The following is a 15,629-nucleotide window of genomic DNA, read 5'->3' on the forward strand; positions in this document are numbered from 1 at the left end:
CCTGGGTGACAGAGCAAGGCTCCATTTCACACACACACACACAAAACAAAAACAAAAAACAAACCAAAAAAACCCCCAACCAATCCAATCACCTACATGATGCCTACACCTCCTCTGTCATGTCCCTTACAGCTCCAGCTGCACTCAGGTAAAGCTGTAACCAGTCCGTCTTTGCCACCTCTGGGCTTGATTCTGTTTCTCTGTACCATCAATCTTTCACTCTAATTTAAATATGGGACGAGTATTCCTTATCCAAAATGCTTGGGACCAGAAGTGTTTCGGATTTTGGATTTTTTCAGATTTTGGAATATTGGCATTATACTTTCTTTCATTTTTTGAGACGGAGTCTCGCTCTGTCGCCCAGGCTGACACATCAATGGCACAATCTCGGCTCATGGCAACCTCCACCTCCCGGGCTCAAGTGATTCTCCTGCCTCAGCCTCCTAGCTGGGATTACAGGTGCTCTCCACCATGCCCAGTTAATTTTTGTATTTTTTTTTTTTAGACGGAGTCTCGCCCTGTTGCCCAGGCTGGAGTGCAGTGGCGCAATCTCGGCTCACTGCAAGCTCAGCCTCCCAGGTTCACGCCATTCTCCTGCCTCAGCCTCCCGAGTAGCTGGGACTACAGGTGCCCGCGAACACGCCCGGCTACTGTTTTTGTATTTTTAGTAGAGACAGGGTTTCACCATATTAGCCAGGATGGTCTTGATCACCCGACCTCGTGATCCGCCTGCCTCGGCCTCCCAAAGTGCTGGGATTACAGGCGTGAGCCACTGCGCCCGGCCTAATTTTTGTATTTTTAGTAGAGATGGGGTTTCACCATGTTGGCCAGACTGGCCTCAAATGATCCACCCACATTGGCCTCCCAAAGTGCTAGGATTACAGCCATGAGCCACCAGCCTGGCCTGCATTATACTTTATAGTAGAGTATCCCAAATGTGAAAAGCTGAAATCCAAAATGCTCCAAAATTTGAAACTTTTTGAGCACCAACATGATGCTCAAAGGAAATGCTCATTGGAGCATTTCAGGATTTGGGATGCTCAACCTGTACTGGTCCCTTCCAGACACAACAATATCGAATTAAGTAAAACCTCAAAATCAAGTGCTATTAAATATTACTATATTTATACTTTTATTTATAATCAAGATAATAAGAGTTCCCATCAAATGAATATTCTATTAGTTAAATCCTACAAATCAGTTTACATGTTTAAATAATTACAAGATAATGAAATATATAACACTACGATGACCTTGAACACCAGTTTAATTTTTCTTTCAAGGAACTCAGAACCTTTTTAAATGCTTATGCCTCAGGGATCTTGTTAAGATGACAGTGATGTCTGCAAAATACTGTGGATATGGAATGTATCAGAGATTGGGCCATGGCTTTGTAGCTGTAAGAGGTACTGGGAGAAATTTTATTCCTATGTGGAGGCAGACAGCCAGGCAGACAGAGGTCACAACATCCGCTGAGGAGAGTGTGCCTGGAGGTGGGAAAACATGCTGTACTCTCTTTAGGTAAACTGGCTGACTTCAGCTTGACCTCCCTAGAAAAGGGCCTGAGACTTGTAAACCTAAACATTTTGGAAACACCCCACAATGGTGGCACTTTGAACCTTCAACCAGACAAGCGTATGAAGGAAAAGAAAGGGGACAAAACTTCGAGGAGGAAAAAAGTGTCCCTACCCTTGCTCTCCTTTTTATAAATAATCCAGACCACTTGGAAATGAGTCATCATAACCTGGATGATCCGGGCCCCTTGGATGTGAATGTGACAGTCTTATGACTCGATTTTCCAGCCCAGAGTTAATCCTTATCCAGCACTTTGCAGTAAAGGCATGAGTCAGAAACTTCACACAGACAGTAATATCTGGGCCTCATGAGAATTTCATGTGTTTTCTGCCTTCAGCTTTCTGCTCCAGTGAGCCTAACCCAGTGGCTGTCCTGGGGCTACTAAATTTCTCTAGTTCTTTCAATATGATGTTCTTGACACTCAGAGGGCTCTACCCTACAGCTGAAAGCCCAGGTTGGACTCGGTTGCTTGCAGCACCTGTAATCCCAGCACTTTGGGCGGCTGAGGCAGGAGGATTGATTGCTTGAGCCCAGGAGTTCAAGACCAGCCTGGGTGACATTGTGAGAACCCAACTTTACAAAAAATGAAAAAGCAACAATTAAGCAGAGACCAACAACGGTGATATAGGAATGGGGCTAAAGGGGAAGAATGTAGTCAGAGCACATATATACATCTTGTGTTCAGTATGCCTTAGGCACTGCGTTACATGCTTCCGATGAATTATGAAGCTGAAGCATCACAGTAATCTCTTAAGATAGACACCAATATCTCCATTTTACAGGGAAGCGGTGAGGGCACTGAGAGCATAAGTAACACCTTGGCAAGCACACAGCGAGGAAAACCCAGAGCTGAGATTCAAACACAGGCAAGCAAACTCAAAGCCCTGCTGTCACTCAACCATTCCTTTGATTGAAAAACTGAGGAAGTATTTAGCTGGTATAATTTTTTAAAAAAATTATTCTTAACCAGCATGATTTTTAAAAATAGCTTAGTGAATATTTCTTAGAGTTACAAGATTAAGTGTGTGTGACACAATGACAAAAACTTTTTTTTTTTTTTTGAGATAGGGTCTCGTTCTGTCCCCCAGACTGGAGCAATCACAGCTCACTGTAGCTTTGACTTCCTTGACTAAAGTGATTCTCCTGCCTCAGCCTCCCAAGTAGCTAAGAGCATAGGTGTGAGCCACCACACCTAAATTTTATTTTTAGTAGAGATGGGGTTCTCATTATGTCGCACAGGTTGGTCTCAAACTCCTGGGGTCAAGTAATCCTCCCTCCTTGGCCTTCAAAAGTGTTGGGATTACAGGCCTGAACCACTACATGTGGCTGACACAGACTTTTTTTTTTCGAGACAGAGTTTCACTCTTCTTGCCCAAGCTGGAGTGCAATGACGCTATCTTGGCTCACTGCAACCTCTGCCTCCCGGGCTCAAGTGATTCTCCTGCCTCAGCCTCCTGAGTAGCTGGGATTACAGGCGCCCACCACCACGCTTGGCTAATTTTGTATTTTTAGTAGAGACAGGGTTTCTCCTCTCCATGTTGGTCAGGCTGGTCTTGAATTCCCGACCTCAGGTGATCCGCCTGCCTCGGCCTCGCAAAGTGCTGGGATTACAGGCATGAGCCACTGTGCCCGGCCCACAAACTCTTAATTCAGAGTGTAATTAGGGACAACGAATTTTGCCACACAATGGCTCAGGTACCACAGAACCCTGCCTACTTCCTGAGAAACACTGTTAAGATTTCCTTCAGACTTTGAGACACCACGTGGCCAAATGTGTCTTCAATTCCAGGCCTGCAGGGCCCAGCGAGGAGGGACGCATAAATTGCCCCTAAAAGACCAAGTAGAATTTCTGGCAAGTAACGTTCCATAACTGGCAGGTTTTTGGGCTTGGCCTGGAAAACTGTCATCAATATCCAAAACATGGCTCTGAACCACAAAATTTCCCTGATAGTTTAACATAAATTCTTCCAGATTCTGTATAAAGCCATTTCCTCTTACAAAGTAGCTGATTATCAGCTGCTGACTATTAAGCTATGAGGTACTTAAACCATTCAAGGTTTTGGTACAGCCAAGTCAAATTCAGCTTGTGTCCTGGAACCTTTTAACAAGCAGCGACATTACTTCTGAGCATCTTCTGTAACCATCTCCTCACATCTCGCTGACCTCATATCCTGGCCCAGGGGTGCAGTTCCTGACTCCTAGGAAGCCCTAGTCCTTTTAAGAATCTATAAATTTCCTAAAATAGAACTAACCTTTATTTTGCTTCCGGCAGTAGTTGGGCGCCCTTTCTTGTCAGCTTGCAGATTTTCCGGAAATAAAGACTTTATGAAAGGCCTGGAAAAGGAGAAAGAGAATGAATTAGCAATCTGTAAGTACCTTGGGGTCTGAAAGCCTGCCTTTTTAGAGGATGGGGTGGAGGGCCGTACCCAGGCATATAACCTTGGCTACAGAAAAGCCATCTGACTCATGGCACAGGCCATCAAGATGTGACTTGGGGAAATGAACAATGGACGAAAGACATGAAAGGAAAGAATTCTAAGATATAAGCAACTTGGAATCAAAGACTGCAAAATAAATTTTAAAACGTTGCTTTCCAACATCCCTAGTCACAGGAATCGAGGTGTATCTTGACAGTAGAACATAATGGAGGGAGGTCAGTAGGGGATTTCAGGTTTTCGTTTTCTTTTGTTTTTGAGACAGGGTCTCGCTCTGTTGCCCAGGCCGGAGTGCAGGGGTTCAATCATGGCTCACTGCAGCCTCGACCTCCCAGGCTCAAGCCATCTTCCCACCTCAGCCTCCTGAGTGACTGGGACTATAGGCAGGTGCCACCACATCCAGCTAATTCTTGTATTTTCTATAGAGATGGGGTTGTGCCATGTTTCCCAGGCTGGTCTCAAACAACTGGGCTCAAGAGATATTCCTGCCTCAGCCTCTTGAAGTGTTGGGACTACAGGCGTGAGGCACTGCGCCCGGCCAGCATGTGTTTGTTAACACAAGCAAGCTAGACCAGAACTCAGGGAATTATATGAAATATCTGGATTCAGTGCAGATGCTGCTTTGCTCTAGAGCAGTTTCCGAGCCTGGGCACTGGTATCTGCGGCTGAATAATTCTTTGTTGGGGGCTGAGGAGGGGGCCTCTTCTACATATAGTGGGATATTTAGCAGCATCCATGGTCTCTGTTCACCAGATGCCAGTAGCACACTGTTTCCAGCTCTACACAGAAAACCCTGACAAACTGCTTTTGAGTATGAGCAATTTTAAGTGGAGCAGTAACAAATCATGAGCACTCTGCCTCCTGAATATACTTTCTTTTTTTTTTTTTGAGACAAAGTCTCACTCTGTCGCCAGGCTGGAGTGCAGTGGTGTGATCTTGGCTCACTGCAACCTCTGCCTCCCAGGTGCAAGAGATTCTCCTGCCTCAACCTCCTGAGTAGCTGGGACTACAAGCGCAAACCACCACACACAGCTAAGTTTTGTATTATTAGTAGAAACAGGGTTTCACCATGTTGGCCAGGATGGTCTCGATCTCTTGACCTCGTGATCCACCTGCCTTGGCCTCCCAAAGTGCTGTGATTACAGGTGTGAGCCACCGTGCCCGGCCTGTATATACTTTCATTAGTGGTGCTATTTGAGCTGCATGTGTTTACACATCTGCCTCACTAGCAACAGGACAGGGACAATGCCTTCCTCATCTTAGTGTCCCTGGTGTGTCTGAAGCATAGCATGGTACACAGTTGGTCCATAATATATATCTGCTGACTGGGTGAATGACGGGATCCATGTAAATTAGCAATCTGACATTCAAACTCAAACTCACTTCCTCCTCAATGACTTTTTGGGCATCTTGAATGTTCCAGGAAGTCTCCCCAGCAATCTACTTTTAACTTGACCAGACACGACTACAGATTTTGACATCAAATGTGTTTATAAAATAATAGGCCATGTCTATATGACAGCAGTTTATATGCAAGCAATAACAGCTCTTAAACTTGGCAGGAATTTTAATAAGTTTTTAAAAACAATCTCCAGAAGCAAGTCTGCACCTGACTGCCATAAAACCCACAAGCCAGGACTTGTGGCTTACCTAACCATCTCAGAGAAGAACCGATCAATTTTGTATGTTGTGAATAAAAAGAAATGCAAAATCTCAAAAATGGTGGTGTGACTGCAAAGAAGGGCAGGGATGGAGAGCAGAGGGTGAGGAGGGGCAGGGAGTGGCAGAGACAGAATTAAATGGAGCAGAACAGCTGTCCAGGGCCTGAAAAGGAAACTCTTGCTTTGCTTTCATTGCAGTCAGTCCTTTATTAGGAAATTATCAGGCTCGCTGCTGTTGATTAGAGGAACTGGCCTTGCTGTTGTGACAGCTTAAGTAATAGAGACCAGAAGGGCAACTCTTACTTGAAATAAGCTCTAGAAATTGTTAGATCTGGCATGCATGGGCCTTGCCTTGCAAGCATGGACCTGCTCATGTAAATTACATCTTCTTATGTGTTATCCAGGATCTTGAGAACCTTTTCAGGGAAGAGGGGAGGAAGGCAGAGGTGGTCCTGACAGTTCTAGCAGTGTGCAAGGGGGATACCCCCACTGTTCTACCCCTATAGCTGAAACAGGGTCTTGGGAGTTAAAATGGATCTCTGAGTCACTCCTTCTTTAGTTGTCCCTCCCAGAGTTCTCAAGCCATTTCTTAAGTACTTCAGGGACTCTGGTTAATGTGGGTCTTGCTAAGCCATTAAACATCTTTAAAAATTCAAAGACCATGAAGAAGAGTTCAAGGGCAAAATGTCATAGAACCAGACTGTTCCACTCTTAAATGGTCAGAAATGGCCATCCCAATCCAAAGCCAGTGGGCTCACTTCTCCCTGATAATAGTATTGAAAGGTAGAAAGTCTGATGCCCTCAAGGACCTGTAGATGGCACTTGGAATTTGGGTGCATGAAGTGTTAGGGACATAAAAGGGACAGACTGATATAGAGAAAAGAAAGCTATTTTGAGAAACCAAATAGATCAATAATAATCCAGACCCAATAGCATGAAGGAACAAAATCCTAACCACTAAACATCACAGGTGTTTTGTTTTGTTTTTGTTTTTTCTTTATTAGAGACACGGTGTTCCTATGTTGCCTGGCTGGAGGGCAGTGGCTATTCATAGGAGTGATCATAGCTCACTGCAGCCTCAAACTCCTAGGATCAAGTGATCCTCCTGCCTCAGCCTCCTGAGTCGCTGGGACTATAGGAGCACACTACCACACCCAGCTCATAAGTTTGTTTTCATATTGAAAATTTCGTCAAACCTATATCCCCTGTCAGCTATGGCAAAACATACTTACAGCTCACTGCTCTGCATAAGCTCAATGAGATCCATAAAAAGCACATCCCGGTTCCTTTCACAAAAGCCATCCATGTCATAGGATACCTGGCCAAGAACGGAAAGAAATCTAATTTCATTGAACAAAATGTAATTTCATTGAACAAAATGTGATTCATTGAACAAAATCGTTTATTGAACAAAAAATCTAATTTCACCAAACAAAAAACCCAAGTTGCCATGGCTATCCTCACCACAACGTGTGGATTTCCAGATGTTGCATTTGGGATTTCATTGTGCACTGTCACAGGAAGGTTGTGCATGTCTTACTTGTTAGCTGACTTAGCGGGGATGACCTGCAGATGCTGATGAGTATCTGCCTGCCTGGATGGCCCAGGTGATCCATAATCAGAACTCCAGCTCTCAAGGCCCCATACCCCTTTTTCAGTGGATTCATTGGGGTGTCTAAATGACAAACTCAATTCTTTTCCTAAATTTTAGCTAAGACAGAGCAAAAGCGAAGCCCCTCATGCTCAGTAATTCATTGCAATGAGCCATGTCATCTGAGGCTTTGCAATTTCTCCCAGAAGCAGTATCGAATTTGCACCAATCTGCCCAGAAACTCATGCTCAGATACTCTGTTTAACAAGAGGTCAGCTGGGATGATGGATGAGACCAGGGGATTTCCATAGGACCAGGAAGTCCCCAAGACCATGACCTCAAATTACTTTTTTATCATCTGCAGCCCTACACAGCCTGGCACCCACTAGGCACCCAATACTCATGGGTTTTATGAGAACAAACACCAAAAGTGAACTCTGGGCCTTGATTTATACTCCCAGTCGGCATGGGGAGACAAGGAATGCCAGTCTGTGATTCCAGCAAGAGGCAAGACGAAAATCTATTTCTTCAGCAGCTAATATATGTAGCAGGGTGATTCATGTTCCAAAAATACACAGTAGTATGGTGAGATTTAGTGCTGGAGTGACTCCCAGCTGGCCCCTACCCTGCTCAAGCTTCAGTTGACTGTCCCAGTGCGGGTCCTGGCCAGGACTGGCACCAAGGCAGCGGGATCCTTTCAAAATAGGCCTCCAGCGCCATAGACCAGAAAGCAGGAGCCCACTTCTCGGACACTGGGAGATGGTGCAGGCAGCCACCGGTACGCAACGCACAGCGCCCTATCCTTCCCGGCAGGGTCATTGTTCAGAAAACGTAACCTTATTTTCATCTGTAGATAATAGAAGCATTTTTCCTTGGCACTCATACTAAAAATAAAAAACTAGTAATCCCAGGGATCTGGGTTAGCTTCTTCAGCATGTCAACTATTGATGAGAACACTCTTTGTAAAACGAACTCCAGAAATCACTTGCTAGAGAAGCAGCCCTTCACTGCCTTAGTCTGAGCACCCACGGAAAGCACGTGTCGGAGACGCTGGAAAGGCCCGCGCAGCCGCAGTAGAGGGCCAGGGGGCGGGTCATGCGCACCCGCAGTAGAGGGCTGAAGGTCCTGCCAACGGCTCTCTTGGTGTCTCAACGTTCTGGTCAGCAGCTTTTTGCCGTGTCTCTCTCTCCACTTCTTGAGCGAGCAGCCATGAGTTGGACTGTGCCTCTTGTGCGGGCCAGCCAGAGAGTGAGCTCGGTGGGAGCGAATTTCCTGTGCCTGAAGATGGCCCTGTGTCCCCGTCAGGCAGCGCGCATCCCACTCAAGGGCGCCTGGCGCTTCACCTCCGTGAGCAAGATGGCGACTGTGAAGAGTGAGCTTATTGAGCGCTTCACTTCTGAGGAGCCCGTTCATCACAGTAAGGTCTCCATCATAGGAACTGGATCGGTGGGCATGGCCTGCGCTATCAGCATCTTATTAAAAGGCTTGATCGATGAACTTGCCCTTGTGGATCTTGATGAAGGCAAACTGAAGGGTGAGACGATGGATCTTCAACATGGCAGCTCTTTCACGAAAATGCCAAATATTGTTTGTAGCAAAGATTACTTTGTCACCGCAAACTCCAACCTAGTGATTATCACAGCAGGTGCACGCCAAGAAAAGGGAGAAACGCGCCTTAATTTAGTGCAGCGAAATGTGGCCCTCTTCAAGTTAATGATTTCCAATATTGTCCAGCATAGTCCCCACTGCAAACTGATTATTGTTTCCAATCCAGTGGATATCTTAAGTTATGTAGCTTGGAAGCTGAGTGCATTTCCCAAAAACCGTGTTATTGGAAGCGGCTGTAATCTGGATACTGCTCGTTTTCGTTTCTTGATTGGACAAAAGCTTGGTATCCATTCTGAAAGCTGCCATGGATGGATCCTCGGAGAGCACGGAGACTCAAGTGTTCCTGTGTGGAGTGGAGTGAACATAGCTGGTGTCCCTTTGAAGGACCTGAACTCTGATATAGGAACTGATAAAGATCCTGAGCAATGGAAAAATGTCCACGAAGAAGTGATTGCTAGTGCCTATGAGATTATTAAAATGAAAGGTTATACTTCTTGGGCCATTGGCCTATCTGTGGCTGATTTAACAGAAAGTATTTTGAAGAATCTTAGGAGAACACATCCAGTTTCCACCATAATTAAGGGCCTCTATGGAATAGATGAAGAAGTATTCCTCAGTATTCCTTGTATCCTGGGAGAGAATGGTATTACCCATCTTATAAAGATAAAGCTGACCCCTGAAGAAGAGGCCCGTCTGAAAAAAAGTGCAAAAACACTTTGGGAAATTCAGAAGGAGCTCAAGATTTAAAGTTGTCTAAAACTACCATTCCGAAATTATTGAAGAGATCACAGATACAGGATTATATAACGAAATTTTGATTAAACTTGAATTCCTAAAAGATGGAAACAGGAAAGTAGGTAGAGTGACTTTCCTATTTATTTAGTCCTCCAGCTCTTTTATTTAGCATCCACGTGCTGGATGATACTTATTTACAATTCCTAAGTGTTTTTGGTACCTCTGATGTAGCAGCACTTGCCTTGTTACATACATGTTGTTAGCATTTGGTTCCCAAAAAGTAGGATGTAGGTATTCCTTGTGTTCTAGAAATTCTGAGTCTTTTCATTAGATATATGCTATTTCTTTCATTCTTGCTGTCTTACACCTATGTTCATTTATACGCTGTAAAGTAGTAGCTTCTTCTACAGTATAAAAATAAAAGTATGTACATACAAAAAAAATATGCAGTAGTATATACAATCTTTTGTTTTGCTTCCTTTGATAGTCAATAAGTTCTATTTGTTGAATGAATAAAATACGGCAAGGCATATGATTTGCTTCATGAGAAACTGGATCACAGACCCAAAAGCTTAAAACAGATAGACATTAAAATGGATATTGGCCATACCTTCCCAGCATAATGATGAATGATGAAGCCTTGGTTCCAACTGTTGAAGTGCTCATGACTCCCAATCTGCATCTGAAGTTTCTGGAGCAGTGTCTGATCTGCCCCCTCACCCACCGCATGCATCGTGGCACACACATCATCCAGGATGCTCATGATGCCAGGAGGGTTCTGATGGGAGCAAGAAGGCAAGGCCCTAGTCACTGACCTCTCCAAAACAGACAATGCTTATCAGGTCCTTTCTTAGGGAAGGAAACAGCTCCCCAGACTTAAGATACCATCTTGAAAGTCAGTCTTCCCCTTCAGGCAAGAATGCAATTAATAGTCCCAAATGGGAAGTCACCACTTAGATCTAAAGAGGGAGGAAACTCCATTTTCCAAAAAGCTGTTTAACTCCCTGAAGTTTTATCCAACAGTCATGCACAGATCATTATCTGCTCACTCATATTCATGCCAAATTGACTTATGAATCCAAAAGTAAAATAAAAACATTTTCCTTTGACCTAATCTATTTCTTAATGTTCTCTTTCAGCATGTTACCCATATAGGCATCATTTATATAGTTATTTAGTGTACACACTCTATAATGCATTTCCTTTTTCACATAGCACTATTTTATAAGCATTCCTCATGTTTATAACTGAAACCCCTGGGCAACAGAGCGAGATGCCTCTCTAAATAAATAAATAAATAAATAAATAAATAAATAAATAAATAAGTTGTCTACGGATGTTTTCACTGTTTCCAGTGTTTGGCTTATATATAAAATCCTATAGAGATATTTGTTCTATATCACTTTTCTTTTATTTTGAATCATCTTTTTTTCTTTTGAGACAGGGTCTTGTCTTGCTCTGTCACCCAGGCTGGAGTGCAGTGGCACAATCTCAGCTCACCACAGCCTCAACCTCCCAGGCTCAAGCGATCCTCCCACCTCAGCCTCCAGAGTAGCTAGGACCACAGGTGCGTGCCACCATGCCTGGCTAATTTTTGTATTTAGCTAATACAATTTTTGTATTAGCTAAATTTTCTGTTTGGAAACAGGGTTTCACCATGTTGCTGGGGCTGGTCTTGAACCCCTGTGCTCAAGCGATCCACCTACCTCGGCCTCCCAAAGTACTGGGATTACAGGCATGAGCCACCATGCCCAGCCTGAATCAGTCATTAAGGCTAAAGTCCTAGAAGTTGGACTAGAACACAGGGCCAGTTTTATGGCTCTTCACATGCTAAGTCATCGTGTGATAGCTGTCTTCTCTTAGAATCAGTAACAACTTCCATTTGTAAATTGACATTTTACTCATATCCACATGTTCATATTTACTGCCAGAATAAAGCCCTACTGTTTTCTTTTCACACATACAGAAAACTAATACAATTGCTCAAATTCTCTGCAAATCAGAGTTGTCACTTTGCCTGTTCTAAAACAACGACACAGAACAAAAACTCACTTAATGTAAACCTGTGAGCAGTGAAGACATACTAAACCAACACTTACCACTTTGTTCTCTATGAGGTCACATACAATTTTATTATTAAAGTACTCAATGGGTGTCCATCTTATTCCCTCTTGAACATATTCTTCCTGTAAGACAGAAACCAGGAACTCACATTATTTCCCAAATAGCAAGAGCTCTGCACGGACAGACCCTGAATGGACAAAAATTCCCATGAAAGAGAAAAACCTGAATGTCCTTCAACAAATACCAGGAACTTTAATTTCTTATTTTCTAAGAGGTAACAGGAAAGGAACACTTTATGACTTGGTGATTTTTATGTTTAGTTTGAACCCTATGAAATTGTTGCCACACAATTGTTTCTGGCCAACGAAAACTGCAATTTAGTAGCACCGAACTCATAAATCCAGTTACAAAAAAAAAATCACAAAACTTAAAATTTAACATAGGGCTGGGCGCAGTGGCTCACATCTGTAATCCCAGCACTTTGGGAGGCCGAGGTGGGCGGATCACAAGGTCAGGAGTTCGAGACCATCCTGACCAACATGGTGAAACCGTCTCTACTAAAATTACAAAAAGTAGCTGGGTGTGGTGGGGTGCGCCTATAATCCCAGCTACTTGGGAGGCTGAGGCAGGAGAACTGCTTGAACCCAGGAGGTGGAGGTTGAAGTGAGCCGAGATTGCGCCACGGCACTCCAGCCTGGGCGACAAAGCAAAACTCCATCTCAAAAATAAATAAATAAATAAAAATTAAAATTAAATATAGGACAGGAGTAGATTAGCATCCAGGTACTTAATGGGAAGGTTCTTCAGTCTATCAGAGGCTCATTTAACTTGAAAACCATGACACTATCCTGGTTTTTTCTTCTTTCCTCACTGGTTTCACTTTGCCAGCTTCCTTTGCTAGCTCTTTCTTATTTCCAGAACTTTATATGTGGTGGAGTCTCAGGGGTCAATCTTTCAGCCTTCTTGTTTTCTCAGCCCTCCTTCTCTAGGTGATTTCTATCAATCCCATGGCTTTAAATACATCACCTACAGGCTAATGACCCCTGAATTTATTTCTCATCTATATCTTGTCACGGGGTTCCAGACTCAAATCCATTCCACACACTGGAATCTTCGCTTGGATGTATAATAAATGGGCCTCTCCAACTTAACCTGTTTGGAGGAATTCTGATTCCGTATTTCCCATGACCTCCAAACAACCCCTCTTCTCATCTCACCCTCCAGTAAATAGTGTCACCATCAGCCCTGTTATCCAGGGTATAAAGCTAAGAATCACCCACGATTGCTCCTTCTTTCTTGGCTATTGCTAATTATTTTGAGCAAGTCCCATTCTCTCACTCTCCAGATACTCCCTCTCACCACCTGGACTGCTACCATCGCCGTCTGAGTCTCTACCACATCTAACGTAGTCTCCTGCAGTATCCCCATCACTGGTTTTTTAACTTCCATTCTAGTTTGCTTTCCCCTGCCTCACCCCACTCTATAAGCCTACAGAGCCAGAGTGACCCTTTCAAAAACACAAACAACAAATCAGATCATGTCACTCCTCCCTCAAAATTCTTCAATGGGTCCTCATTCCACTTACTATAACACCCAAAGTCTCAGCCATGCCCTACAATTTCCCATATGATCTAGCCCCTGCCTCCCCGCTCCCATCTCATTGGCTATTGTGCTCTTTCTTGGTTGTTTTTCTCTTGCTACTCTAAGGGTTGGGGAAGGCTAGAGGTTCATGGGAAACCCATATGGAGACGACCAAACCAGTTTGGAGACTACTGCAGGAGAGTGGGCTAGACGTGGTAGGGACTTAGATGGCAACGGTAGCAATGGGTTTCATGTGAACCTCTAGCCTTCCCCACCCCTTAGAGTAGCTACAGTAAAACAACCAAGGGTGGGTTCCAGGGCAGAAGGTCACGTGAAACCCGCTGGTATGGTGTTTCCTAAGCACAGGCATAAACACTTCCATAACTAAATGACCCCAAAACAGCCTTTGATGTATACAGTGGCTTGAATAGTATCCCCCCAAATTTCACATCCACCTGGAACCTCAAAATGTGTGAGGTTTGGAAGTAAGGTCTTTGTAAATGTAATTCACTAAGGACCCCACCGTAAGGCATCCTGGGTTTAGCGTGAACTCGAAATCCAAAAAAATGGTGTCTTTCTTTTCTTTTTCTTTTTCTTTTTTTTTTTTTTTTTTAACAGTTCACTCTCCATAGAGACTGTCAAAAATCGTCAATGCTGACTATATTTCAAGGCGTCATGGCAGGGTATTGTGAAAAGTTTTCAATTAGCAATAATCATGCCTCAGATAAACCTCACTGGCTAAAATATTGCCATTGCACAAAGCTAAAATGGTATCTTCATAAAAGAAAAGAGACGGAGATTTGGATAGAGACACAGGGGGACATTGGAAAAGGCTACGTGAAGACACAGGCAGAGACTGGAGTCAAACTGCCAGAAGCCAAGAAATGCCAGGAGCTACCAGAAACTAGAAGAGGAAGGATTCTCCCCTCTATCCTGAGAAGGAGTGTGGCCCTGAGGACTTCCTGATTTCAGACTCTGGGCTCCAGAACTCGGAGGGAAGAAACTGCTACTGTTTCAAGTCACTCAGTTTGTGCTGCTTTGTTATGGTGGCCCCAGGAATCCTAAACAATATGCTATCAGGAAACGATGGAAACTGCACCGAACTATTTATTTATTTATTTTTATTATCATTATTTTGAGACGAAGTCTCGCTCTGTTGCCCAGGCTGGAGTGCAGTGGCACGATCTCAGCTCACTGCAAGCTCCGCCTCCCGGGTTCAAGCGATTCTCCTGCCTCAGCCTCCGGAGTAGCTGGGTCTACAGGCACGCACCACCATGCCTAGCTAATTTTTGTATTTTTAGTAGAGATGGGGTTTCATCATGTTGGCCAGGCTCGTCTCGAATTCCTGACCTCGAATGGTCTGCAGGTCTCGGCCTCCCAAAGTGCTGGGATTACAGGCATGAGCCACTGCACCTGGCTACTATTTATTTTTGAAACAGAGTCTTGCTCTGTTGCCTAGGATGGAGTGCAGTGGTGTGATGATGTAAGTCTCGACCTCCTGGGCTCAAGCAATCTTTTCACCTCAGCCTCCAGAACAGCTGGGACGATAGGCTTATGCCACCACGTCCAGCTAATTGTTTTATTTTTTGTATGGATGGGGTCTCATTTTGTCCGGCAGGCTGGTCTTGAACTCCTGGACTCAAGCAATTCTCCCGACTTGGCTTCCCAGAGTGCTAGGATTACAGGCATGAGCCACAGTACCCGACCTGCACCCAACTTTAGAAGAAACTACAGCAAGGCATATTACCTCAGGTAAGTATTGAAATACCAGCTTTGCTAAAAATGTATGTATTGTTAGGGAAGATTGAGAATGGAGTAAATCTGAGAAAACCAAGTCTTTTATTTAGAACACAATATATGCCTCAGACAGTTGGGGCTGGAACTAGGCTCCCATTTCCCACGTGCTCAGTGAGTCAGTATAGTAAAAGCAGCCAGGCTTACGTCCAACGTCACAGCATCATTTGCTTAAAGAAGAAGGCAAATGCTGCAGATGGTATTTATATTTCATGGATTAAAATACCACAATGGCGTATGGTTTTTCTGCCTGACTTTATTAGGTGCATTTCCTAATATAAGAGTGGAACCCAAATCTATTATCAAAAGACAGAAATCGATACCCTTGTAAACAAAATAAATTATAAATAGAATAGGATGAAGGACGAGGGACTGCTTACCTGTTCTGCCTTTAATGTCAGTTCAATAAAAATCTGCTGCAGTTTTTCATTAACAAAATTGATACAAAACTGTTCAAAGCCATTTTTCTGGAAAAAAAAAAAAGTTATTCACATGTAATTGTTTCACAAAATCATTTAAAAGTCATTTCTTGAGTGATTTATTGAAATGTCTTCATGTGAAAAGCTTTCATAGAAATGTTGGATG

General features: G+C 43.8%; 2 protein-coding genes and 1 non-coding gene across 4 annotated transcripts in view; 1 reads left to right on the forward strand and 2 right to left on the reverse strand.

The window, feature by feature from the left end:
* LOC116272565 (unconventional myosin-Ie) overlaps positions 1–15,629 on the reverse strand; it is a 102,968-nt gene that overhangs the window by 63,467 nt on the left and 23,872 nt on the right. For both annotated transcript variants that reach the window (XM_031661305.1, XM_031661304.1), the window contains exons 8-12: positions 15,425–15,511; positions 11,705–11,791; positions 10,216–10,383; positions 6,904–6,989; positions 3,828–3,909 (exon numbers count right to left, since the gene is read on the reverse strand). In XM_031661305.1, the coding sequence (XP_031517165.1) occupies positions 3,828–3,909; positions 6,904–6,989; positions 10,216–10,383; positions 11,705–11,791; positions 15,425–15,511 (510 nt within the window). The remainder of the gene's footprint in view (positions 1–3,827; positions 3,910–6,903; positions 6,990–10,215; positions 10,384–11,704; positions 11,792–15,424; positions 15,512–15,629) is intronic.
* Positions 8,341–10,050, forward strand: LOC116272566 (L-lactate dehydrogenase A-like 6B). Its single transcript, XM_031661306.1, has one exon. The coding sequence runs from the start codon at positions 8,358–8,360 to the stop codon at positions 9,615–9,617; it is 1,260 nt and encodes a 419-aa protein (XP_031517166.1). The 5' UTR covers positions 8,341–8,357; the 3' UTR covers positions 9,618–10,050.
* LOC116272569 lies at positions 13,874–14,014 on the reverse strand. The gene has a single exon (XR_004181214.1). It is a non-coding gene; the product is annotated as a U4 spliceosomal RNA (small nuclear RNA).

The sequence above is a fragment of the Papio anubis genome, unplaced genomic scaffold (genome assembly GCF_008728515.1).
Source record: "Papio anubis isolate 15944 unplaced genomic scaffold, Panubis1.0 scaffold128, whole genome shotgun sequence".
Lineage (NCBI taxonomy): Eukaryota > Metazoa > Chordata > Mammalia > Primates > Cercopithecidae > Papio > Papio anubis.

Coding starts and splice junctions, on each gene's coding strand:
- LOC116272566 (XM_031661306.1), top strand. CDS start 8,358: ATGCGCACCCGCAGTAGAGGGCTGAAGGTCCTGCCAACGGCTCTCTTG.